At 53.8% G+C, this 27590-nt stretch overlaps 1 protein-coding gene across 1 annotated transcript; it reads left to right on the plus strand.

Moving 5' to 3' along the window:
- Nucleotides 1-2094: 2094 nt before the first annotated feature.
- On the plus strand, nt 2095-27511 carry rreb1a (ras responsive element binding protein 1a). Its single transcript, XM_057012448.1, is given in 21 exon segments — nt 2095-2342; nt 15335-15421; nt 15494-15674; nt 15748-15823; nt 16175-16264; nt 16341-16504; nt 17523-17655; nt 17833-17987; nt 18701-18890; nt 18998-19276; nt 19353-19824; nt 19981-21679; nt 21916-22088; nt 22166-22363; nt 22502-22660; nt 22792-22932; nt 23020-23135; nt 23204-23348; nt 23351-23857; nt 24225-24387; nt 24389-27511. Coding segments are annotated over 21 exon segments (5574 nt in total). The 5' UTR covers nt 2095-2302; the 3' UTR covers nt 24795-27511.
- Nucleotides 27512-27590: the final 79 nt, after the last annotated feature.

A 27590-nucleotide genomic window follows, 5' to 3' on the forward strand; every position in this document is an offset into this window, starting at 1 on the left:
CTGTCAGGCCCACAGCTGCACCGACCGTGGTGATGCTGCCTGCTGACGGGCTCAGGCTGCAGCAGCAACAACTGTTACCTACAAATCACCCCCCCCGACACACACACACACACACCACACACACACACACACTCCACAAGGGAAGAGGAAGATGGCCGAGGTGTCCGTGCAGCATGTGCTCGTCACCCCCAACAGGTGCTGCTCCACGCGGCAGCAGGAGGGGGGGGGGGGAAGGGTGGGGGCGGGGGTGGGTAGGGTTTCATCAACATCTCTGAGTGCTGCTCAGCACATCAGCGGGCTGGACACAGTGGCCTCAGCAAGGCGCTGCTCAGCGGCGGCCTGTGCGCCTCACCTCCAGACAGGTTACCTGTCCAGGTGCTGCCTGCTGGGGGGGGGGCTGATCAGGGAAGAGCACGTGTGGACCCGAGTGTTGACAACCGCATCGTCTCAGTGTTCCTACTTTCCTGGATGCCCCCCCACCTCGCGCCGGCTGAATGGTTGAATCCACCCTTTTGTTGGTGACAGGTCGTTGCTTAGCAACAGCTCCATGGTTACAGCCAGTAAATAACATCACACTTGGTGTTGGTGCAAAAAGAGGGAAACTTTTCGACCAAACTCCAGGACGCCGAAGTGCCGCCGTGACAAGGTCTTCGCGTTCACCTGTCAGCGACGCTCAACATCCACTCTGATGGGTCACCATGGCAACCCACACAATAGTCCCAATAAAGCATTTATCAGAGCGAACACAGGAGTCTTTTCTCTCCAGCAACATTAAACTGATTAAAAGAGTCAGGAAAGAAGTAAAAGACAACTTTATTAGAACCAGAAACGTTCACAATAAACAAGCAAATCAGTCAGTCAGGGAGGGGCTGGCAGGTGGGGTTCTTGGTTCAAGCCCCACTACCCTTGAGCAAGGTGCCTCCACACTGTCCTCAACGTCACTGCCCCAAGAGAGACGACGTATTTTCATTCTAAACTTTAACATTTAGTTGTTAATGACCTTATATAACATTTTCCAGGAAAAAAAAATAGCAAGTGTGATTTAATTCAGGTGTTTGATATTTATCTGTTCTGGTCAGGGCCTAATGTGGTCTGGATCTGGTTTGGGTCCAGGTCTGGGCCTGGTCTGATTCTGGTTCTGGTCTGGGTCTGGTTTTGATCTGGTCCCTGGTCTGATTCTGGTTCTGGTTCTGGTCTGGGCCTGGTTCTGGTCTGGGTCAGTTTAGTTCGGGTTTGTGCTGCTGCTTCCTATCTCCACCTGATTGAAGCTGGTCACGTGGTCCGCTCCGGCTCGGCCAGTAAACAGGAACTGCATCTCTTTTGAAGACTCTACACCAGTTTATCGTCGCAGCTCTTTGGCGCGATAAGTTGCCGATTTGTGTGATCGATGACACACGAAACGGAGACAAAAAGTCGCAGTTCGTGGCCGCCGTTGGCGGTTTAAAGCTCGTCGTTAACCTGGAAACAGTCGCTGACATCCTCTCCTCACCCACAGCCCGCGATGTCTCGCCCCATCCAAATCTCGCGAGACGTGCGAGCTGGGAAGCCGATCAGTGCGGATGAGTTTCTTATCTTTAACACCTCAAAGTCCTGAAATAAACAGTACGACCAGTACGCTTTTAATCTCGAGTGTCAGTGATGGAGGATCGGTAACTTCGAGTTTAGTGTTGGCAGTAAAGTTTGTGACGCTTGTTGATTCCGTGAACAGTAGGTTTGGGGTAAAAAAAAAAGAAAAGTAACTGAGATTAAACTGGGATTATTTCTTTGTCCATCGCGGCTGTTTACCGGGGAGGAGAGTATCGGGTGAGCGTAAAAGGGAGAGATGCTTGGTGGCCACGTCCCCCTGGAGACTGCAGACAACACGTGATGAGCTTTACTTATCAGGTTTAGTGGGAGAGAGACACCGAGACACACTGACACGAGAGAGAGAGGAGAGCGAAGGGGACGCGGCTGGAGAGGAATCCGGAGAAAACACAACTACAAACAGGAGTTTTCCCTCTCCAACACGCTTTTCCTTCGCGTAAATTCCCTGTTCCGCGAGGAGAGAGGAAGAGAAGCAGCAGAAGAGGTGGAGGAGGGAGGGGAGGGGAGGGGAGGGGAGGAGGAGGAGGAGAAGCCGGAGTAAAGTTTGTCCAAGTTTGCACATCCCTTCGGAAACGCCATTTTGATTCCTCTCCTCACCGGAGCAACTTTGCAGCCTCTCTTCTCCTTCTTCCTTTCTTCATCTCTCCACCACCCACCCTCGTCGGCGCCCACCATCCTCGCCGTCGACCCCAGCGCCACCATCATCATCCTCGCCACGATGTCTCGGCGCAAGCAGCCCAACCCCAACAAAGTCAGGCGTAAGTCTCGGTTTAAACCCTCTCCATCGCTCCGCTCGGGGCTTCCTGACTCTCGCCGTGGCCCCGCCGCGCTCAGGTGGGCAAAGTTGCGACTTGTTGCGTCTGTTTTAACCACTTTGGACGGAGATGTGGACGGGGAGGGATACTTGTTTTTTCTCTCCTCTCCGCGTTGCTTCCTAGTTCGATGCGCATCCAAGCGGTGGAATTCAGCCGCCGCTCTCTTCCTCATTCACGCCGCACTAAGCTAATTATCGTGAAATGTCTCGGTTTTTTGACTTTTCGTGCAACTTTTTCGCCCGCGTGCACGTCCCGGGCTGTTATGTGGCTGGTTTTGGCCCGCGGGGAGGGAGGCAGGAGGTGGTGGGGCGAGGGGAGGGGGGACGGGGGGGGTCAAAGTCTGCTTTCCGCCGGAGTCGAGCATCTATATCTCGGGTGCACTTTGGTCGGAGCCTCGCTGCTAGTGGCCATGTGTAAAGCTATCAGACACCAGGGCTAAGTTAGCCGACGTTAGCACGCTGACTTCCGGGACGCCCTTTCAAAGTAAGTCCCACCTGTTGAACGCTGGGATGCGAAGGTCGAAGGTTGGAGGCCAAATCTCCGTTTAACATGTTCTGCCGAGTAGGTTTCTGGGAATGCTGTGGTTTACAGCTTATTGTGACGTTTTCTTTGTGTTTCCCGAGCTTTTAAATGTACAGAAAAACCGAGGGGACGTTGATACGTTGGCGCAGGTTAAACTGGTTAAACTGGGCGAAGCGAGCAGCCTTTTCTATTTTTAGCTACTAGATGTGCGGATCTGCGCCAGAGGTGCGAAATAAACGTAATTTAAAACGATCCGACTGGAACCCAGACTCGGAAATTCGCCGTGCTTTTATTTGGGTGAAGGATATGTGGGTTCCTGGTGAATGCGGCCAGCTCGACGCCCCGCTGTGACCTTGCCCAGACATATTTAGCCCGAAACTGAGCCCCGTACATTTATAAAGTCCTCCAACTGTGCGGGAAGGCGTTCACGTATCACGGGCGGCTGCGTGTTTTCCACTTTTGCCCAGTTTGTTGACTTTTCGAGCGCGTCGGAGAGACTTCTTTCCTCCGTCTCCGGTTACGCGCAGCGCCGCAGCAGCATCGACGTGACGCCTGTTGCATCCACCTCCTCCTCTCCGTCCTCCGCCTCTCCCCCGCCTCCCTCCTCGGCCTCTTTTCTTTCTTTCGACATCATCCACCGCGTTAACTTCCATTTTGACACTTGGTCGATGTCTGTTCGGACTCTGCGCGCGGCCGCCGAGCCCGACGCGTCGACCGAACCGACTTTAATCGGCTCGTTTCGGGTGTTTGACGCGTTGTTCGGCGCGGCGGAGGATGCTGCTAAAGCGGCGAGATAGATCCAATAATGTTGGTTTTACTGTGTCAGAGTGACGTGTTATCAGCCACGCGGGTCAATGATTGATGGACGGGCTCTGGTTCTGCTGGATGCGGGTTTTGTGCCTTGCTCTCTGTCTCAGAGGTTGAACCGGTTAGATAATGGTTGCCAAGGATTCTCTCTCTCTCTCTGTGTTAACCCTGCCTCTCTCTACCACCCCCCCCCCTCCCTGGAACTTTAACTGGCCACTTTCTTCCCCTCCTGCCACATTATGAAGCTTAAATGGGAGTTTTGGCAGTTTTGTGGAAGTTGAAAGTGTTTTGAATGAGTTTGTGTTTGTCAGCTGCTTTTGGAATTATTGCAAACTGGGATTGAGTTTGAGTCCATCTGCGTCTTTGATACCTTCTGACTAAAGTTATGGGGGAATCTAGACCTTCTGTAGCAGGAAATCCCAGATCAGCATTCCAGCCATGATGGATGGATGAGCGTTTACAGTCGTCATCTTTATCGTTGCCCGTTCCCGCTCGGCTTCTCGTCGTACCGAACGCATCCGAAATGAGGGAATTCGGTGGTTAAACACACCTTGTTCCAAAACTTCGTCCCACAAAAGTGGAACGGGAATTTCGAGTTCCGATCGAATGTTTATTTAATGTTTGTTTAGCCGCCCGACGGCAGAGTCGAGGACGGGATGAGCGTGCAGGAGGGTCAGCAGGCAGCCGAGCTGCTCCTTCCAACACGGAGGCGGATCAAACCCAACCAGCAGGTTCCTCAGGACTCGTCCTTCAGTCTGAACCATCGCGTCAGCCACGGGACGCTGCTCCGTTTAGAGAGGAGACAGCTCCGGTGTTGGACAGGTTTCTGGTCCTCTCCTCCTCCACCTCCTGACAGAGGAGGAGGAGCAGGAGGAGGAGGAGCAGGAGGAGGAGGAGGAGGAGGACAGGTCTGGATGAGCCGTTAGCATTCCATTACGAAATTCAACACTGAGCCTGAGTTAGGCCTTTGGCGACAGGCTCTCTTTCTCTCTCTCTCTCTGTCGTCTTGCTCGGGGGGAGTTGAACTCGCTCTACTGCTCCTGGGTGGGAGGGGCTAATCAGGAGATCAAAGCAGATATGTGATGACACTTGGGTGTAAAGAGACTTTTGTGAGTTTTCTTTTTGTGTCGTGGCAACAGGAAAGGATGCTGTGTGTGTGTGTGTGTGTGTGTGTGGTGTGTGTGTGTGTGTGTGTGTGTGTGTGTTGTGTGTGTGTGTGTGTGTTGTGTTGTGTGTGTGTGTGTTCTTCCTTTTTCTGAAAATGGTACAAGGTTTTAACCACACGCACACACACACTTGGAGCCCCAGTGAGTCATGCAAAGACATGATGCTTCATGTTTTCCTGTAGCAGATGTGACAGACATTTGATTGATTCAGATGTTGAAACTACAAAAGAGCTCAGGATGCTAACTGTGACTGTAAGAATGTGTGTGTGTGTGTGTGTGTGTGTGTGTGTGTGTGTGTGTGTGTGTGTGTGTTTCACTGGGACCTTTGTGTCTCTAAGGACTGATATGAGCAGCTAATTAAAAGCTCTTGTCCTCCCTCAGAGACCGTTGTTGCATCCATTAACCTCCGTTTATCTCTCTCACACACACACACGCACACACACACACACGCACACACACACACACGCGCGCACACATGTGCTTGCGTACGAAGCCACATGATTAGCTCCAACAGTCATCTAGTTAACAGACTTCAAACAATAGCCACCGAGCCCTTTCCTCTTGTCTGCTGTGAGCTGAATAACTTCTGTATTCAAGCTGAGTTGAAGACGTGTGTGTTTGCGAGTGTGTGTGTTTGGCGCCTCACACCAGATGTATTGTGTGCACACAGCTAAACGTGTGTAAAAGTATCAGGGCTTTGAGTCCATTCCCACATCCAACAGACCTTGAATATCTCTTTCTGGTGCATCGCTTCAGCTATAACACCCAGATATTAGCAGGTGCCCAGTGGGGAGCTGGTGTGTGTGTCTGTGTGTGTGTGTGTGTGTGTGTGTGTGTGTGTGTGTGTGTGTGTGTTCCTGTTGGTGATGGTTGCTGGTGGTGCCCTCTCCGAGCCAACCAGGGTGCTCTGAGAGGGTGGGGTGTATTTGTGGAGGTCAGTAGCTCCACACAGGGGTTGGTGTTACTACCTCTGCCCCCGCGTGGACCCAGCCTCTATTTATAGACCCGCCTTTTTTAGATAAGATTATGTTCCATCCCCCAACCCAGCAGCAACAGCAGGAGTTAGCATGGAGGTCAGGAAGGTGTGGTGGAGAAGAGGAGGAGATGGAGCGGAGGTTAGAAGCTGACGGGGCAGATGCAGCAGCCTGCTGCCCCATCGGAGCAGCCGCGTTTAGTTGATCAGGTGTTCAGAATGCGTTCTTTTCTTCAAAGAAAGGGTTCTTTGGAGGGGGGGGGGGGCATCTGGGTTATTCAAGATGTGGAGGTGTTGGAGAGCACACTGGAGGTGGGTGAGGGTCCATCACACCTCTGCTGGTGTCCCCCCCTCCCCCACGTTCACGCGGGAACAACACTCCTGATTTAATTTGCTCATCAACATCTTTAACTTTAATTATTGATCGTTGACGTTGGAAACCTCAACTCCTCTGGGAGTGTAAAAGGAAACCACGTCTGAGCGGTGCTAAAATAGGACGCTGCCTCGTGGACTCTTCCTCGGGTTAATTTTAGGCCCCCAGAACTCTTCTGTAGCGTCGGCTACGCTACAGTTAGCATGTAGCTTGGACGGCTGCTCGCTGACGTGGGTGGTGTCATCCTGGGACCGGTGGAACATCTTGTGGTCCTCGTCCTCGTTGGGTTTCTTAGGTTCTGGTGAGACGGGACGCTCAGGATTGGACCAGAGGCTTTGGGATGGAGGCAACTCTGGTCCGTCTGTAGCTACGTGGAGGCCGGAGGTCTGTGCTGGTCTGTGCTGGTCTGTGCTGGTCCCCGTGGCTCCAGGCTCACCGATCGGTCGATATACGAGAAACATTGAAGCAGAACTGTTCTTTTCTGAAGGGATTTCCCTTTTTTCCTCTGCTTTAAATGTTGTATTTTATTGTGAAAGGGTCCAGAGGAGGAAGATCCTGCTGCTCTTTTTTCACCATAAAGGACACATGCAGAAATGAAGAGCAGCTATTGTTTCGCCACTTCCCCCAACTCCTGCTCTCCTGATGAGGCTGCTCAACTTCCTGTTTACCTCCCACATGTCCTCCTCATCATCGCTCTCTCCTCTTCCTCCCTTTCTGTGGTCGCTGGGCTGGTGGTGCGTTCTCAGGAGGTTAGCAGCTGTTTTAGCACATCAGCAGCAGAAAATGCTGTCAGTCTTTGGAAGGAGGCGCCAGAGCGTCACGCGTTTTCGAGAACGTTGACGCTCAGATTGAATCAGAAAAAAAAGCTTTGATGTATTACCAACAGCCTCAATGCTAACCCCAGTTAGCATCGCTTATCAGGCTTATCAGGCTTGGCAGCACGTTAGAACTGCAGAAACTGGTAGCATCCCCTTCCTCCCCCTCCTCCTCCTCCTTGACCTCCTCCCCTTGAAAGATGCCCTCCTCCTCCCCCTCCTCCTCCCCCCCCTCCTCCTCCTCCTCCTCCTCCTCCTCCTCCTCCTCCTCTTCTTCTTCCCTCCATCCGTTGTGACATTCTTTCACAGTCGAGCTGCTCAGACTTTGGACCCGCTGTAAATACGGCTTTATTTGCTGCTGGCTGTGAAAACACACACACACCACACACACATACGCATGCACGTGCGCGCGCACACACACACACGCGCAGCCACACTCGCGGTGAAGTAGTTAGCCCCACAAGCTGCTTATCAGTAAGACAGTCTCACCACACCCACACACTCACACTCACACACACACACACACACACCCACCCACACACACTCACACACACACCACACACACACACACACCCACACACACACACATAGCTGCTGGCATCCCATTCAACAGGTCTGGCCTACATATGAAGCATTTGTTTCATTCCTCCATCAGTTGCAGCGGCTCCACCCTGGCCGCCGTCTTGAGCTCCTCCCTCCGTTTATCTCAAAGATGCACAGACGGAGTTAAACTGGAGTTAAACTGGAGTTAAACTGGAGCTAAACTGGAGTTAAACTGGCAGTAAACAAGCAGCATCTTATCTGCACAAACAAACCAATTTTGAGTCATTTGGTTCTGAAGTTCCAGCTGTTTGCTTTACGTGTTTTCAGGGAATTGAATTAGCTTCCAAAACCGTGTTTGTGAAGTCAAAATTATGTCTTTTAGTGTAGTTTAACGACTGGATATGAAAGGAAATGATGACTTTGCATTGATATCAGATTGATTGATGTTCCCTCGGCTGTGGGCTCAGTGGAACCTTCCAGCTCCCCTCCAGGAACAGCACAGTGGTTCCTCCCACCTCCCTCGGCCTCCTCCCCTCCTCCCACGCTCACCCCTCTGCTGACTAAACAGTTTTGTCAGCTGCTGTGTGTGTGTGTGTGTGTGTGGTGTGTGTGTGTGTGTGTGTGTGTGTGTGTGTGTGTGTGTGTGTGTGTGTGTTGTGTGTGTGTGTGTGTGTGTGTGTGTGTCGTGGGGGATCTTGAAGACCAAATTCTTAAGTCCGTTAATGCTTTTAAAAGCAGACCACCATGATCTATTTTAAAGTAGCTGATGGAGAAGTGGCGGTCGGCGTAGGCTAGGAACCATCCGCGTTTGTTGGTGTCCGGTGGTGATCAGGAGGCTGTGGAGCCCTCTGATTGGCTGGCTCTGAGAGCTTTAGCACGCCGGGAGACGTTGCAGATCCGTGGGAAGTTTGACGCCAGAAGGAAACAGATGGAAGCTGTTAAATTAGCTCGGAAGCTAACATGCTCCGGACGTGTTAGCTGTTAGCTGTTAGCTTTGGTTTTAGCAACCCTCCCCTTTTTAGCTGTAAAAATGTTTGGAAAGTTAACATTGTTTCATTTTAGGATTTATTAACATTTTTAAATTAATTGCAATTATATTGTTGTCAAGGTGTGTGTGTGTGGTGTGTGTGTGTGTGTGTTGTGTGTGTGTGTGTCGTGGGGGATCTTGAAGACCAAATTCTTAAGTCCGTTAATGCTTTTAAAAGCAGACCACCATGATCTATTTTAAAGTAGCTGATGGAGAAGTGGCGGTCGGCGTAGGCTAGGAACCATCCGCGTTTGTTGGTGTCCGGTGGTGATCAGGAGGCTGTGGAGCCCTCTGATTGGCTGGCTCTGAGAGCTTTAGCACGCCGGGAGACGTTGCAGATCCGTGGGAAGTTTGACGCCAGAAGGAAACAGATGGAAGCTGTTAAATTAGCTCGGAAGCTAACATGCTCCGGACGTGTTAGCTGTTAGCTGTTAGCTTTGGTTTTAGCAACCCTCCCCTTTTTAGCTGTAAAAATGTTTGGAAAGTTAACATTGTTTCATTTTAGGATTTATTAACATTTTTTAATTAATTGCAATTATATTGTTGTCAAGGTGTGTGTGTGTGTGCAGCAGCATGACAGAGCTACAACATGTGAATGGACCCAGACACAGAATTAATAATCCCTTTTAATCTGACTGTTGTAATCTGATGTAAACACACACACACACACACACACACACACACACAGAGACGGTGGGTGTCTCATGAAAAAGTTCTATTGTTTAGACACACCCTGTTACCATAGTGACTTAAGTACCTGCATGCCCTCAGTCCTTTTTCCTTTCCTTACACACACCCACCCACACACACTTGCATTCACCTGAGCATCCCTGTGTGTGAGGTGGGGGAGGGGCGGTGGGTTCCAGGTGGGGGGAGGAGAGTCCTGAAAAGTGCTGTTACCTTTTCGTTCCTCCCTTCGTTCCTCGATCACGTGACTTGGGTTTGATTATTATCGTAATACGGTTGTGCTGGAGTGTAGCGATGGGAGGAGGATGGGAAATGTAGTCTCCATTCTGGTTGTGTCCAGGATGTGGTAGCAGGGGTTTATCTGGAGGCACTGGTGCCATGTTTGTCCTTGACTGCGGGTGTGTTTGTGTGTCAGGACAGAACAATCTGTGTGGGACAGGAAGTGTTTTTATTTTGAAAGTCTGTAGACACAATGTCCATATGTGTTCAGATAGGGGAGGGCTTCATCTCTCCATATCTGTCCATCACTGCTATTGGACATCTGTGGATTTACCTTCAGACATCACTGCCACAGTGGTCATGACGCTGTGTGTGTGTGTGTGTGTGTGTGTGTGTGTGTGGTGTGTGTGTGTGTGGGGGTTGCAGGGTCGGGTGTGTCCTTCCAGCCCCATTCAGCATGTAGTCCAAAACTTAACCCCACCGTGACAACACATCCTAGAGGGACACACACTCTTCTCTGTGTGTGTGTGTGTGAAGGGTGTGGCGCTGTTGAGGACCAGGTTTCAGTTGAGTGTAAAGACTTGCCTGTTTGTGTGTGTGTGTGTGTGTGTGTGTGTGTGTGTGTGTGCGTGCACGCATGCCTTAGGGGCGCCAACAGTTTGAAGAGCGTCGTTCTTCCGTGTCTTTCCCGTTGTCTCCCATCTCATCTTCTCCTCTTTTTTTACCACTTTGTTACAGTAATGATGACAAAGTTAAAGCTATTTATAAATGCTTTTCTCTCGCAGGAACTAGCCTCCCTCTTCTCGGCCCCCATTTTCCTGTTTGAGCTTTCAAATTAAAAGCATATTTGTGTGAACGTTGGTCAGCAGGAGAGGGAGTGTCGCGCAGAAGAATGCCCTGCTGCTTCCTGCTTCCTGTCCAGACAGGAAGTGAAGGATGCAGCCGTGTTGTTTCAGCATCTTTCTGCAGGGCAGATAAGACTCTGAGAGTGTGTGTGTGTGTGTGTGTGTGCTCCAGTCACATATTAACTGTTTTATCTTGATCAGGCCTTTGCACTGACTGTGTAAAGATGCTGTAAAACAGGACTGAAGTTTCCCTGAAGCCAACCTGCCTCAACACTTTTAAACACTAATAAATTCCATTTTTACCGTCGTCATGACGGAGACGGAGCGGCAGCATCGGAGGACAGGAGTGGACGGAGGAAAGGAGATAAGGAGAGGAGGTGAAAGTGGAGTCAGACTGGTCTAAACTGGAACTCTTCGGTCTCCTCGGCAACAACAGCTGTTAAAATCACTAACGTGCACACGCTCAAACACACACAGCCAGTGAAGAGTGGGATGGGAGGCTTGTAGGCAGACAAGTGTTTGATTGGCCAGAATATGCCTTGTCCTGTAGAGAGTGTGTGTGTGTGTGTGGAAATGAAGGCTGTATTCTTCTGACACACAAAGGTTGCCATTATGGCGGGGGGGCGGGGGGGCAGCTCTTTTTTCCGCATCTTTCTGTTTTCGGTATTTTCGCTCTGGTTTTCTTCTGCTTTTTAAGTTTTTTTTTTTTTTTAAACACTCACAAAGTGAAATGTTTCTCAGAGACGATGATGACGATCGGGTGTTGGCACGTTTTCACCGCCGTTGAGGTTCTTCGCGAGGGAATTTCCTCGAGTTTCTCTGGAGTTTTCGGCACTTCTGAACCATCCGGAACCGTCTGACTCGGTGTGAGTGTGTTAAACAAGTTCAGGGCTCAAGTCGGCCTTGGCATGTATAAGCACGTAGAGAGGCCTCACCAAACACACACACACACACACACACACACAGGTGTGATGACAGACCTGTCGGGGTTTACTTTGCATGCAGAGATGGAGAGAGACCAGGGGGCGGAGCCTCTGCAGACGACACACCTTGTCATCTCATGCGTTATGTTGTTGGAGTTCATTTACCCCCGAAGCAGGTTTCCTTCCTGACGGTGAGGTACTGCCAGTCATACAAACCACCAAGGTCACCTGACATTCTGCTGTGTGTGCTGGTAACAGGGTTAGCATCAGTTAGCGTAGCGTAGTCTCAGTTGTGGCTGATGTCAGTTGTTTAAACAGGAGTCAGTTATGGATGTGGCCAGCTGTGCGTGTGTGTGTGTGTGTGTGTGTTGTGTGTGTGTGTGTTGTGTGTGTGTGTGCGTGTGTGTGTGTGTGTGTGTGTGTGTGAGAGGGAGATAAATATGTTGCTTGTTCGGTGGAGCAGCAACTGCTGGAGGAGGAGTAAAGTGGTGCCTGGATGTCCAAGTTCTGCTCAGTTTCCTCAGCAAACGTTTGATTCCTGGGTGATAAGACTTCGTATCCCATCATGCTCCTCTGTCCTCTGGGTGCGCTGTCACTGTATGGGTCAGAACATGGTGTATTTACTGCTGTTGCTGTCTCTGTTTAACATGCGCATGCACCCCCCCCAACACACACACACCACACACACACACACACACAACACACACACGCAACATGTGCAAGTTAGCATCTGTTAGCATAGTTTGAAAGAATAGAGGTCTTGCAGAGGAGAGAGCAGAGGTCACTGGCTGTCTGCTACACCTGTTAGTGTGTGTGAGCGTGTTTGTGAGAGCGTGTGTGTGTGAGTGTGTGTGTGTGTGTGTGTGTGTGTGTGAGAGAGCAAGACAGCTGCTCAGCATGTTGACAGGGTCCCCCTGCTCTGACTTATCACACCCCTCCACCACTGTGGTTGTAATTACAGAAGAAAGCTGTAGGAGGATGAACACACACACACACACACACAGACACACGCACACACACACAAAATCATACGCTTTTCTCATTTTTCAGTCAATTTAAGGAATTGGCCACATGAATACAGGAAGCAAAACTGCTGTGTCATGACACAGAACGCTGACGTCCAGGATTGTTTGCAAGGGAGTTAAAAGTTCTCTAATTTCGGATCGATGGAGCGTCCCTGCGAACATGTGATCACACAACATCTCGCATATTCATATGTTTTCACACATCCAGTCAAACGTGTGTGAGAAAGATTCCAAAATGTCAAAGAAGCACAAGATCAGACTTGAACTGAAAGTTAACCAATAACTGCGTGCACTGACTCATCTGTGTGTGTGTGTGTGTGTGTGTGTGTGTGTGTGTGTGTGTGTGTGTGTGTGTGTGTGTGTGTGTGTGATAAGGATGCTGAGTGAGTGAGCATTAAAAGGGGGGGGGTTCTATGTCCTGAAAAGCTGCAGCTTAAACAGCCAATCAGGCGTGAGCTCTCTGTTGGGCGGTCGGCAGGCAGCCAATCAGGCGCAGGATTCCAGAGCGGCCGGTCTGGTCTGACTGGATTGTGTTGAGCCTCCCTCGTCCCGCTCCATCACTGCTGCCTTCTGTCCCAGCACATGTCTCCTCCTCCTGTCATCTGAGTCAGGCCATGAAGGTGTCCTGGCAGCCATGTTGAGCTGAGCCCAGACAATAGGACGGGTTTAGAGCCGCCGCCTCCTCCGCTTGTTTGTGCACGTCAAGTCAAATAGAACAACGTGCACCCGCTGCTCCGGGGTTATTTTTACATCTGTGGTGTTTCCCTGTCCTCCTCAGTGGGCAGCATCTCTTAACTGGTTCCCAGTTAAAACGGTTAAAGGCGCTCAGGTGTCTCCCAGTTAAGGTTTCACCTGTCGGCCTCATGAGGGACGCGGGCGCTCACCTGTCCCGTTTGGGTTTGGGCCCGATTGGCATCAAACAGAAGCCTGATCAGCAGGCTGTTCCTCTCTGAGCGGATCAACAGTTTATTGAAGGGGGCAGTTGGGGCAGTTGTGATGCAGCCGGGGCCACCTCCCCCCCCCCCCCCCCCCCCCCCCCTTCCAACACAGGGAAATGAAAGAGGCTGTAGATGTTTCTTTACCTCTGCACCATCCCTCCATCTCCTGCCCGCTCCTCTTCACCCTGAGCTGCTTCCTAATTAGCTTTAGCGCCCTTTAAGCTTTTAATCTTTCTCTCCTCCTGTCATCCATCCCTAAACCCTCCTGCTCTACCTCCTCCAGCTCCATCCATCCACGTATGTGGCCTTATTGATGCCTAATCGATGAGTTTTAGGGCTGTTATATCTATATTTGTGTGTTTGCCAAGTGTTTCTGGCGGAAATGTGAAACTATTTTCCCTGTCAGGAGTCACATCTGCCACATGGAATTAACCATGGTGGTGGATGAAGCTCCTCCCCCTGCCTGGGCAGACAGACAGGTGTGCGTCCTGTGTGTGTGTGTGTGGTGTCTCACTGATCGTCTCTCTGTGTTCTCCCGCAGTGTGAGCAGTGGTTGCAGACACATACAACAAGCCCCGCCCCCTCTACCGCCCCGCCCCTGACATCAGGCCAGTGAACGTGCGTTGCGTTAGGAAGACGGACGGGTAAATATGCTCCCTCTTTTTGCTCCTCCCTCCATCCTGACAGAGGACCAATCAGATTCCACCTGCTGTCAGTCTGTCCTTCTCCATCGTGGCCGCCATCCCTCCATCAGCATCTCCTGACTCCGCCCCCTGCTTATTCCTTCCTCTCTCCTCCCCCACCTGCCACACACACACGCACACACACGCATGCTCACACACACCTGTAAATGCTGCCTCACCTGCTGCTTGTCATGTGACCCAGCTGTTTCCTGACATCACTGTTTGCATCACCTGTTTTCTTCTTTTTTGGTGTTTATTGATGTTTATTGACAGTTTTTAGTTGGAGGTCCCAAAGACGACAGAGAATAAAGACAGTTGCTATTTTAACAGTAAATTAAGTAAAATCAGCAGTCAAAATCAAGCTAAACATCTTTAGTTTAAAAAACACATCAAACATTTAAGTAAGTTTGTTCCTCGTGGTGTTAAAAGGTGTCATAATCCAGATGAATCCGGGCCAAACTGGTTGAAACCTGGTTGATACTGGAACCAGTAAAACTGGCTTTGAAATAATTTATTTAGGAGTTTAATGATTGTTGTTGTCGTTTGTGAATTAACAAAGATGGTGTTTGTGTGGCGACAGTGAGGAGGTAATAAACAGCCAACATATGGCCCACAGACCCCCCCCCCCCACACACACACACACACACGTCCCAGCAAACACAGCTAGCATAGATTAGCATAGATTAGCTAAAGGAAAACAATGGTAGATTTATCAACGTTATTATTGCACGTTTTCAACAACAAAGTCAACTTATTAAACTACAACTGTTAAATCACCATTTAATCTAGATTTCTTTTAAATTAGGTGAAATGAACTTGTAATTTGAGTTATGTAGAACATGTTATTAGCTTTTTAAATACACTGTGTGGGTGTGGGTGTGTGTGTGTGGTGTGTGTGTGTGTGGTGTGTGTGTGTGTTGTTCATAATTTCCCTCCACTGAGGGAGGTGATGACAGCAGCCGTTTGTTTCTGTTGGCAAATAATTTAAAGCTATAAAGTGATTTTAATACAATTTCCATTAAATAATGAGCAGAAACATAAATGTGCTGGACTCTGGAGCTTTGGGCTTTGATCTTCCTTTATGACACTTGTGCTGCGTGTTGGTGTCACACGTGACGCTGAGCTGCTTGTGTTGGTGTTGAACTTGTGATCTTGAACGCAGCTCCGCTGATGAGCTCAGTATCAGGTGGGTCACATGATGTTAATCCAAGTTTTGGAGGGTTTCTTTGATCTTTTCAGTCTCAATCAGGTTTCTTTGATCTTTTCCGTCTTTCAATCACACACACGAACCGTTCTGAGACATTTTAAGAAGCATTTTCAGCTGAAAATGTGATTTTTGTGACGGATTTGGAGCAAATCTGGGGTTCTGACATGTGGGTCATTTTCCAGTCATGGACGCCCCCAGCGAGGAGAAAGCAGAAGGAACAACGGAGGAGGTGAAGCTGGCGGAGGAGAAAAGCCCGGATGGCGTCCCAGGTGAGCTGAAGGTGCACCTGCTGGTTCACCTGGTTCACCAGGTTGCATTTTAGTGACGCAGCAGCTCTGTAGCCGTCACAGAAGTGAGCGGAGCGTCCGGGGAGGCCGGCGGGCCGGAGGAGAGCCTGCAGAACGGAGACCTGTCCTCCATCAACGCCATGATGTCCACCGTGATGTCGGCCGCCGGAACCATCAACGCCGACGGAGGGAGCGGAGTCACCTCGGCCAGCGCCTCCACCGCCCCGTCGCCCAGGTAACGCCGGCGACGCCCACGCCCACGCCGCGACACACGCCTCACCTGACACTTCCTCCCTTCGCTCCTCTAGCCCCTCCCCCAGCAAGTCACTGACCACGGCCACCGCCATGAGAGCTCCGCCCAGCCGCAACGCACGACGCACCCAGGTAGATGCCGGCGTGTTTTTACCCGCTCCATTATTGTTTTATTGTATTCTCTCGTCTGTTAGATGTATTCCTTTCCTCCTTTCCTCCTTTCCTCCTCTCCTCCTTTCCTCATTTCCTGTCTCCTCTGTCTTGTCACTGTGGTTCATCTTTCTCCCATCATGCTCTCCTGCATTCCATGCCGTGTCACTGTTTCCTGCTTCTGAAACAGGAAACAGGAAGTGTTTCTTCAGGCTCTGTGTGTGTGTGTGTGTGGTGTGTGTGTGTGTGTGGTGTGTGTGTGTGTGTGGTGTGTGTGTGTGTGTGTGTGTGTGTGTGTTTTCCTGTGTTAAACGAGCCCTTTGCTGTGTGCAGGACAGTAAAGAGGACAGCTCGGCCTTCACGTGTCCGCTCTGTGACAAAGCGTGTCAGACGCAGCACCAGCTCACCATGCACATCCGACAGGTGAACCACGCACCACTCAAAGCTCTGCGAGTTCTGCCCCGTTCGACCCCGTTTGACCCCGTTTCCCCCCCCGCAGCACAACACCGACGCCGGCGCCAACGACCACTCCTGCAGCATCTGCGGGAAGTGCCTGAGCTCGGCGTCGTCGCTCGACAGACACATGCTGGTGCACAGCGGAGAGAGGCCCTACAAGTGCTCCGTCTGTGGACAAACCTTCACCACCAATGGCAACATGCACAGGTCTGCACACACACACACAACACACACACACACACACACACACAACACACACACACACACACACACACACACACACACGTGGATTCGGAATGTTTCCACTCTCCACTTTACCCTCGTTTCGTCCTCTGTGACGACCTTTAATCACATCTGAGCTAAGACGGCCGTGAGGTCGCCTTCGAGGATCGGGGGCCCAGCATCGATCCCGTTGCCGTGACGACCCTCCGGGAGCGCCGCTACTCTTTGTACACTGACACAACAGCCCCGCACCTGTTGACAACTCGTGTGGGATCGCGTCTGACTCAGCGTCTTTCCCGCTCACCGATTGGCTGCTTCCTGGGGTCACAGTCCGCTTTGCTCCGCCTCCTCCTTCTCTTCGCCCGCCTCATTGGTCACTAATCAGCTTCCTGTCAGACGGTGCCAGGGCTCCTACCAGGACCTCTTATGGGCGTCCAAACCGCTGCCTGTCAGGTCCTATTAATAGAAGATAACCTCCAAACACCCCTCTCCTCTTTATTCTACTTTTCTTTCACTCAGTTGAACAACGTTACTATGTTAGCGTCTCTCCTGTTGGAGCTGGACATGAAGCATTATTATGGATTATAGCAGCGGTATTAAAGTGTCTGAGCTCCTCACAGCTCCTCCGTTCTATGCACATGTCTAGCTGGTCTTGTTGGGTCTGACTGTTGTGTCTGGATGGACACAAATGTTTTGATGTTTGTCAAAAGGTGACGGTGAGCCGGTCGCCGACCAGTGGTCAGGAGGACTTCCTGCTGTCCCGTCATGACTTCCTGTCTCAGCCTTATAAAGCTAGCCTGCGCGTAACCGTGCGTTAGTTTCACACACTTATGGTCCGTGTGCGTTAACGAGTCTACTGGGTTTCTGCTGCCGTGCGTGTTCATAAACGGTGTGCACGTGTAAGTGTGACGATGTTTAAACAGCTGCTCTGATGATGACGATGATGATAATAATGATGATGATGATGATGGAGGAGTTGTGTGACTTTCCTCGTCTCTTCCAGACACATGAAGATCCATGAGAAGGACCCAGCCAGCGGCCTACTGCCCGTCAGCCCCCCCTCCCCCACCAAACGCCGGCGCCCGTCTATCAAGAGGAGGCAGGAGGAGGATTACGAGGAGCTGCCCACCAAGAAGGTAAAGATGAAACATCATGTGATGAAGTGTTTTCTGGATCAGAACCTGTTGGAAGAATCGGCTCCTCTTGGCTTCTTCGGCTGTTCCTGAACCTTCTATAAGAGTCATTAAAACAGGAAGTCATGCTGTCAGCTGGGACATGACTGTGTGTGTGTGTGTGTGTGTGTTCATCAGCAGGCCATGGAAGATGCAGCCACAGGGGAGGAGGTGGCAGCATTGGGGCTCCATGGAGCCGAGGAGGAGCTGCTGCCCTGTCCCATCTGCTTCAAGACCTGCAACTCCAGGCTGGAGCTGGACGCACACATGGACACACACCCGGACACAGCACTAAGGTACACACACACACACACACACACACACACACACACACACGCGCGCGTTTAATCTTCCCAGAATTCTTTGCTGTGTTCCTGCCCAGCAGCACCTGGTTATGGATGATTTTGTTATAGATTAATTTAGGAGGGAAGATGATTGTTGGAAGGGGAGAAAAAGTTAATAAGTAAAAGAAAAGAGGAGAAGGGTTAAAGACGCGATCCACCAGGTCTGGTTACCGGGACAACGTGCAATTCATCCTGAAAAAAGAGTCTGTCACCATAGCAACCGAACAACACAAGTGAAATGGCACGAGGGGAAAGACATGAAGGAAAGATGAGAAGGAACAAAAGAGAGAACAAAGGTCTGAAAGAAAATAAATACTAGAGTAAAAGGAGAAGCAAACAGATATGAAGGTTCTGGGAACGTGAAAGACAGATGTTTGTAGAGGGAAGCATGAAGACGGGTGTGAGGGAGCTGTGATGGAGGAAGACTTCAGTAAGTCCTCCTAATGACTGTAAGAGGATCAGCAGGAGGACGGAGGGATGTTGTGGCCATTTTAGCCTAAGAACCCTTAGATTGACCTCCCCTGGAGGCACTGTGGGATTGTGGGAGATGTTGGCACCATTTAAGTGGGTGAAGTTTCCCTCTTTGTTATGGGATCAGGACATTTCTCAGTCACACATGTTGTTCCTGTGGACGCTCCCTGTCTGAGCTCACGGTGTCTCTGCAGGTGTGACCTCTGCTGCCTGTCTTTCCGAACCCACCGTGGTTTGTTGCGTCACAACGCAGGGGTCCACAAGCTCCTCCCCCAAGACCCCAACGGGCGCCCCTTCATCCAGAACAACCCCTCCATCCCCACCGGCTTCAACGACCTGGCGTTCATCGACTTCTCCTGCAAGAAGTTTCCCCACATCGCACAGGTGCTCCAACCCCGACGACCTCGGGACCCTGCCAATGACCTCTGGTGTCCCCGACTGTCACAGTCGTCCTAACGCGTGTGCGATCGCTGTTGCTGACTCGTCTGCAGGTCTGGTGTGAGACAAACCTCCGTCGCTGCATCAGCAAGTTTCACCGTTTTGTCTGCGACTGTTGTGACAAAGCGTTCCCGCTGCGCTCCGCCCTGGACATCCACAAGAGCCGCTCCCACCCGGACAAGACCTCCAGCAGCAGCGTCCAGGAGGAGGAGGAGGAGGAGGAGGAGGAGGAGGAGGAGGAGGGAAGCGTGGAGAATCAGGAGGGCGCCTCAGACCTGGTCCCGGAGCAGGCCAGCTTCCTGGAGGGTCTGGGACTTCAGCATGTGTCCAAGGTGAACCTCAGAACCTTAGTGCAGCTCCTCGGCGTGAGCGTTAAGAACAACCTGACCCTCAGCTGTGCTCTCTCAGGTGAAGGCCGGTCCCACAGACGACGAGATCCATCAGGCTCACCTGGACAGCATCAAGATGATCCACGTGGAGCCTCCGTCGACCAGCCTGCCCCAGGAGCTGGCCTCGGCCTACCTGTCCGGGGGGCTGGGCCTGGCTCTCGGCTTGAGTCTGGGCAGCCTGACCACGCTCAGCATCCCCCTGATTGAGGGTTCTGGCTCCAGCTCCACCCTGCAGGGCCTCTCCCAGAGGGACGCCCTCAACATGCTCTCCCTGCAGCCGTTCCAGGCCGGCTTCCTCCTGCAGCCCAACGGAGGCGCCGCCACAGGCAGCGTGGCCTCGTCGGGGGCCCAGCCCAGCGAGGCGGGGGGCGCCGGCGTCGTGGAGCTGGCGGATATCCAGCAGATCCTCAAAGTGGCGAGCGCAGCGCCCACTCAAATGGGGCTGACCCTTCCACCTCTGGCCAAAACCCAGGGGTTCGCTGGGGCTCAAGGTGAGCATCGACCACGTTCTCAGCCAGTCCGTGAGTCCAGAACCACCAAGAATGAAATAGTTGCTTCCTTTTTTTGAACGTGTAACTACCGTTGTTGTAGCAGTAACAACGGGAGCCGCCGTCCCGCCTCTAAACCAGCGCCTGCTCATCTTTCAGGTCAGAAGACGATGCCTCTGCTGAAACCCAAACCTCCCATCAGCCCGCGGTCCAGCCTGACGGCGACCACGCCGCCGCCCCTGCAGAGCTCCCAGCAGGCCTCGCTGGGCTGCATCAGCCCAAGCCTGCCGCCCCCCACGCCATCCCTGTTCAAGTCGCCCTCCTCTTCCTCCTCCGCGGCCGGAAATGACGGCCAGCTGGATGCAGAGTGTGCGGGCGACGCGCAGACGCCGCCGTCTGATTCCCCGCCGGCCGCCACCACGGCAGCGGTGCACGAAGAGGCGGGGCTAAGCGGGAGAAAGCCGGGGGCCAAAGTTGGGAACGGCGGAGGCGGGGCCAAAGGCTCGTTCCCCTGCAGGTTCTGCGACCAGGTGTTTGCCTTCTCCGGGGTCCTGCAGGCCCACATGCGGTACCACCTGGGCATCCTCCCTCACCAGTGCAACATCTGCGACTACGTGGCGCCGGACAAAGCCACTCTGATCAGACACCTGCGGACGCACAGCGGCGAGCGGCCGTACGTGTGCCGAGTCTGCCATTACCCGTTCACCGTCAAGGCCAACTGCGAGCGCCACCTCAGGAAGAAGCACGCCAAAACATCGCGCAAGGACATCGAGAAAAACATCAAGTACGTCACCTCCACCAGCACGGCCAACATGGCTGCCGTGATCACCGCCGCGCCCACCACCCCCCAAGACACGGAGACGGGCTGCACCGGCGCCGACACCACCTGCCGCTACTGCGGCGAAGACCTCAAGACGTACCGGGCGCTCCAGATCCACCTGCGCACGCACAACGGCTGCCAGAGGAAGCCGTTCGAGTGTCGGCGCTGCGGCGCCGCCTTCCTGGCCAAGCGGAACTGCATCCACCACCTGCTGAAGCAGCACCCCGAGGTGCAGGAGCGGGAGATCGAGGAGCACATCGCCACGCTGCTGCCCGCCACCGCGCCCGTGGCCAACGTCCCGCCGGCTCGCTCTGCCGCCGTCAGTCAGGTGATGCTCAACGGCACGGGTCAGCCCCCTGTCCCGGTGCTCCAGGCAGTCAAGGTGGAGGAGCTGCCCAACGCTCTGTATCCCACAGAACTGGACCAGCCCCTGGACTTCTCCGCCAAAGCCCGCGGCCCCCACAGCCAGTCGGGCTCTCCTGGGGTCAAACTGGAGAGCGTGTCCCCCAGCTTCGACAGCTCGGACCAGCCCATTGACTTATCCATCCCCAGCAAAAGGCAGAAGAGGGAGCCGACCGGTACCAGAGCCTTTCGGGAGATCAAGATGGAGCAGATCAGCGGCACGGAGCAGCAGCAGCAGCAGGGCGTCGCTGTGTCCAAGGAGGACAAAGCTGCCGCGCTCGCACCCAATCCACAGCCCACGGCCCAACACGGGTGCTACCAGCTGCCCCACGGGTCCACCACGCCGCCCGGCTCCCTGACTAACCTCAACATCCCCGCGCGAGCTCAGCGCCTCAAGCCGCTGCTGCCCAAACCGGCCTCCGCCTCCACCTCCTCTGCTGCCCTGAAGGAGCTGCCGCCCCTGGCCTCCATCGCTCAGATCATCCACTCCGTCTCTGGAGCTCCAGACCTGCTGAAGAGGGAGGCCACACTGGACGGCAAAGGCCCGGCAGGCAGCTCCCCTCAGGTCGACTGTGCCGCTGACGGGCCCGGTCTTTCCGCTGGTCTGGAAATACAGAGCGACGACACGTCCGACAGGTAAGACTTCTGCCCCGTTACTGCTTTTCTCTTTGTTGTGATAATGGGAGAAGGTTCCGCCCAGCAATGATGCTTGCTGCCGTTTTATCCTCCCTGGTGGAGATGGCAACAAAGTGAAACCTGACCCAATTTGACTTTTAATAGGGGTGAAAATAAGAAAAATCAAACCTGTGACCTCCCCACATGCAGTACTGGCAGCCGCCAGCAGATGGTGCTAAAGTGTTGTCTTTACACAGGAAACGCTCCAGGAAGAAGCCTGCTGCCCTCACAGTTAAAGAGAAGAGTGTTGGCCTGGACCTGGAGTCCAGCGGCGAGTTTGCTAGTGTGGAGAAGATGCTGGCCACCACCGACGCCAACAAGTTCAGCCCGTACCTGCAGACCAGCGCCGCGGAGCTCGGAGGGTCGAGAGGTGGGTCTGAGGGGAGAAGTGGTGAAAGCTGAGCAACGCACAGGCACCAAAATCACCTTTAAACCCTCTCCGGACAGATTCTGACAAAATGGCGGGAAGGGAGGAGAAAGAGGGCGGAGCCAAGGATGAGATGAAAGCAGGAACTGTGGTGGCGCCGCAGTCTAAAGGGAAGAAGAACGCCTACTCCAACTCGGTCCAGAAGATGACCTGCCCCTACTGCCCCCGAGTGTTCCCCTGGGCCAGCTCTCTCCAGAGACACATGCTGACGCACACAGGTGACGTGCACGCCCACCGCCGTCGATCCCAACTTCCTCCAGTCATGTGACCCTGGCCACACCAGGGTCACATGACTGGAGGAAGTTGGCGTTTCAGGACGGTCCTCCCGCAGGTCGTTGACGTTCCTCCTCCCCCAGGTCAGAAACCGTTCCCCTGTCCGAAGTGCGACGCCTTGTTCTCCACCAAGTCCAACTGTGAGCGCCACCTGCTGCGGAAACACGGCGTCACCCAGCGAACGCTGCGGCGGAACGGCGCCATCAACAAGACGACGGACGACGGCTCCCACGAGAGTGCAGGTCAGAGCGCACACGCGGACGTGGACACAGGGCGCCGCACACGCCGGCGCCGCGTCCTCTTGTGCACGTGTGCTAATGTAGGATGGCCATTCTTGGTTGCCGTGGAAACGGATGTTTGTTTCCCGCCACAGAGAGCCAGTCGGAGACGGAGCAGATGATGGCGGATCCCAGCGCGTCCTCAGAAAGTGGCTCCGCCCCCATCGGAGATGACCCTCTGGACCAGCTGGAGGCGGGCCCAACGCCACCCAGCCCTGCCCACAAACCAGGACACGGTCAGTGATCAGAACCATCCGGACCGGCGCCGGTCGCTGGACCCGTCCGGGTCGCGCGTTCGCTCACGTTGGCCGATTGTGTTGAAGGTTGCGGCGCTGCGGAGCCGGCGGCGGCAGAAACCACGGAGCCAACCAAACCGCAGGGGGAGGCGGACAGCGGCGCCGCAGAGGGGAAACGGCCGCCTGCCGGCGACGGCGCCAAGGTGAGGCTCCGCCCACGTTCCTGTCGGGCCCAGGACGTCTGCCGGTCTGATCCCTGTTTGGTCCACAGGTGGAGAGCGCCGACGACGACGACTGTCACAGCAACAAGAGTCTGGACCTCAACTTCGGCAAAAAGCTCATCGACTTCAAGCTGTCGTCGTCCTCAGGCCCCGCCCACGAAGAGCCGCCCGCAGCCTCCTGCCCGACCTCGGCTCCTCCTCCGATGGCCAGGAGACGGAGGCGGCGCCGCCCTCCTCCCCTCCGGCCCCGAAGCAGCAGCCTGACTCCAAACACGTGTGCCAGGTTTGCCAGAAGAGCTTCCGCTACGCCACCACCCTCACGCGCCACCAGAGGGCGCACCTGTCCGAGCCGGTGGCGGCCGCCGCCGCGGCGGGGGACGATGACCTCACCGCCGCCAACGAGGAGGCGGCGGACAGCGGCTCGGCCGAGGAGAAGGAGGAGCAGAGGGAGGCCGAACTGGAGGAGGAGGAGGAGGAGGGAGCAACCAGGAGAGGAGACAGTGAAGGAGGAGATAGTGGGGAGTCGGAGGAGGAGGAGAAGGAGAAGGAGGAGAGGAGCGACGAAGAGGCGTCGGAACCAAAGAGCGCCGAGGGGGAGGAGCCGGCGGGAAGACGAGTGGACAAGAGGAAGAAGATCTGCAGCGTCTGTGGGAAGAGGTTCTGGTCCCTGCAAGACCTGACCCGACACATGAGGTCGCACACAGGTACGCCCCTCCCCCGTGCACAGGTACGCCCCCCCCCGTATGCACACACATGGGCCCCTCCCCCGTGCACAGGTACGCCCCTCCCCCCATATGAGGTCACACCAGTACGCCCCTCCCCGGTGCACAGGTACGCCCCTCCCCCCACATGAGGTCACACACAGGTACGTCCCTCCCCCATGCACAGGTACGCCCCTCCCCCCTCATAGGTATGCCCCTCCCCCCACGAGGTCACACCCAATTAGGCCCCTCCCCCCGTGAGGTCACACCCAGTTAGGCCCCTCCCCTCTCCCTATGAGGTCACACCCGGTTAGGCCCCTCCCTCTCCCCACGAGGTCACATGCTTCTCACTTCCTGTCTGTTTCCTCAGGTGAGCGACCGTACAAGTGTCAAACCTGTGAGAGGACCTTCACCCTGAAGCACAGCCTGGTTCGCCACCAGCGGATCCACCTGAAGCCGCGAGGGGGCGACGGCGCCTTGGCCGGCAACGACGACGTCGCCAGCGAGGACGGGGACTCCTGCACGCCGACCCCCCTCCACCTGCCCGCCCTCGGAGAACGAGAGCGAGTGTGGGAGTGGCCTGGCGGGCGCCAAGGAGCTGGAGGAGGACGTGAATGAGGAGCCCGTGGGCTCAGAGGAGGAGCGGTGCGGAGCGGCTGGTCCAGAGGCCACGCCCACAGCCGCTCCTGACTCGGGCAACGCCGACCTCGCCGGCTCCAGCTCCGCCCCCAGGAAGATGCCGACACGGAGACGCCCGGCCAGTCGGAGGCGTCCAAAGAGCCGCCGCCCCCCCCAGCGCCGACCCCGAGGGCTTCATCCAGGGGCTGCTGGAGATCCGCGCCGAGCCCCCCCTGGAGCGCGTCCTGCCGGGGGCGGAGCCTCCCCTGGTGGGCGTGGAGTGAGGCGGCGCCTGCTGCGAGACATGAGCTCAGTGCCATAAGATGATGAAGATGATGATGAGGAGGCGGCGGCCCACAGACCCCCCGGGACAGAAGGGCGGCTGCTCGCTGAAGTGCCTTAACTACTCCGATGCTTTTCTAGATCACCCGATCAGGCGGACGGATCCATTTTTATAGCTTTTTATGGTGACAATGATTTTGAATTTTCTTGTGGGGAATCTTTATTAGCAATAAAAGAATCAAATTAAGATTTCTGTTCTGGAGTGTTTGAGAATGATCTCTGGTGGGCGGAGCCTCTTAACTGGAAAACCTGGAGCGTCACGGACGACCTGGAGCACCTGGACTTCCGCAGACGTGTGATTCGTCTGTCTCCTCCACACGCGTGTGATTCGCCTGTGTCCACACGCGTGTTCCAGCTCATCATGTTCTTCCTCCCTTCAAAGACTCTGGCGTTGATCTTCATCGGTCGCTTCTGTGCAGACGCACGAGTATTTGTGAGGAAGAGACTCCTGTTTTTGTTGATTGTTGCTGAACAAATCAAAGACGTGCGTGTGTGTGTGTGCGTGCGTGTGTGTGTGTGTGTTGTGGGGGGGGGGCGAGCGACGCCTCCCGTCTCACCTGAGGCTTCTTCAGCGCCTCCTGGATGCTAATGTATGTTGCAGCTAACGTGCGATCCAAGTACCTCAACCTCTTCAACCCCAACAAAACCAGTCACATTGTGCCCCCCCCCCCCCCAAACAATCCTTTGTCTTCCCAAACTGTTCAGGCAGGGCAAGTTCTTTGCTAGCTTGCTGTCCTCTGGGCTAACTAAGTGCTAACAAGTGTGAAAGGTAAAACTCGGCGTGTGTCTGTGTGTGATGACTTGTAAAACCTGCACATGCTTATTAGATTTGTCTTTTTCACGTGAGATGCTAACGGCTACTAGTTGGTTAAAGAAACTCCCGCCACTAAGGTGAACACGGGCTATGAAGGGTTAGCAGGCGTCCCCGTTAGCCGCGGCTAGCCGCTACGTTGCAAAGCTGTTGATAGATCAGGGATGGGTTCCTGGAGCTGCTGGCTGAGCTGTTAACGGGCCGAGAGGGGACGAGAGCAGAGCCGCTGCTCGAGCTAACGTCGGTCTCGTCCTGGCAGTTGTTCCTCTTCTTCTAAATTTTGTGATCATCTCTGCGGTGTGAGACGTGTAGTTGCGGCGCGCAAGACAATCAGCTTTATTTTAGCAAACCAAATCCATCCCGGTCCGATGGATGTGACGTCGAACCCGCTCCACGTGCTAACGCCGGCTGAAAGGGCCGAGACGGGTCGAGTCTGGACCCTGATCGTGACGACGGGACAGAGAGTGATGACGCGTGCGTTTTCTTTATTCTGTGACATTAATATCTGATCCTTTTTACCTTTTAAAACTAAATCAAAAACCTCATAAAACAATCGAACCTCAGTGGCTCCTGACGGGGCTGTGAGTTAACCGCTCCTCTAGTCAGTGCACAGTAACCAGTACTGAACAAATGGAACTGACCCGACTGGGTGCCGCTCTGGACTGGCACCAGCAGCTCCCGCAGCAGTGGCAGCAGAGCGGGAGATGCAGCACGTTTGAGAGAGTTTCTGCCGGTTGGTTGAGGGTTCGAGTCCCAGCGGCTCTGCTGGAGGTGCTGGTGCGGCGCCGGTTTGGGTCGCGATGTTTGTGTAGAAGTTCCGCACTTGAGGGGGACCCGCGTCGAGCCGAGTCACGTGGCCGGTTGAGCGGAGTCACGTGGCCGGTTGAGCTAATTTACCCCAGAACCAAATCTGAGGTGTGTGGTGGGAGCAGTGCTGACCCCTGGTGGACGATTACTGAACAAGTCAACCTGAAAACATGACCTTTGACCCAGAGAAACTCTCTCAAAATGTCTGCTCGACCTGTTCATCCTCTTGGAATTACACGCTAATGTGTGTGTGTGTGTGTGTGTACAGCCATACAAATAGTGGACTTCCGTTTGAATGCACAAGAACTTTTAATTGTATTTATTTGAAGCCGGTGTGTGTGTGTGTGTGTGTGTGTGTGTCAGAGACGTCGTTTCTCCTGTGACTTGAGAAGAAGCCATGTATTAAGAAATTTTGCTGCGGATGTTTTGAGGAGCCGATGTGTCCTGGCGTGGCGGCGCTCCGGGCGTGGGCGGCGCCCTCGGCGTGGGCGGCGCCCTGTGTGGCGGCGCTCCCGGCGGCGCCCGGCGTGAACCCCAAAAGCTTTATGTGATGCAGCTGGTGTCTGAGCGTGTGAGCTGATGCATCTGAAACTGTGAAGCTCGTTTGTGCTCATTAAGGTGACGTTTAGGTTTAGAGTCTTTCTGCATGTGGATTAATTATGTTAATTATGGATGATTTCTTTTTTTTTTCTCCCCTCTTCCACATTTATGTATGAATATAAGAATCTATGTAATCTTGCTCTCAGGGTCTTTCACAAATCCATTCTTGGGAAGCGTCGTGTCCTGAACGTGCACGTTCTTGGGAAGCGTCGCGTCCCGAGCGTGCACGTGCTGAGGACGACTCGAACATCAATCACTACATTCAGCACTTGACTGAACTGCTCTGATTATTGTTGTCCCTTTTTCTCAGAGTCTGTTCTCTGACAACTTCCTGTCTCGTCCCGTGTCACTTCCTGTCCTGCTCAGAGGTCAGGGGTCACCGGGACGGCTGTGAGTGGAGCTGGTTGAGGGTGGAGTGTTTCTGCTGTTGTAAACCTTCTGTATTCCAACAATAATAGCAATAAAGATGATACTCAGAAGCTGCGTCCGCGTCGTCTTCAGCCGCTCAAATTAAAACCTCGTTACGACGTTAGCGAGCGGAAACCGCCGTTAGCTTAG

The sequence above is a fragment of the Takifugu flavidus genome, chromosome 17, assembly GCF_003711565.1.
Source record: "Takifugu flavidus isolate HTHZ2018 chromosome 17, ASM371156v2, whole genome shotgun sequence".
Taxonomy (NCBI): domain Eukaryota; kingdom Metazoa; phylum Chordata; class Actinopteri; order Tetraodontiformes; family Tetraodontidae; genus Takifugu; species Takifugu flavidus.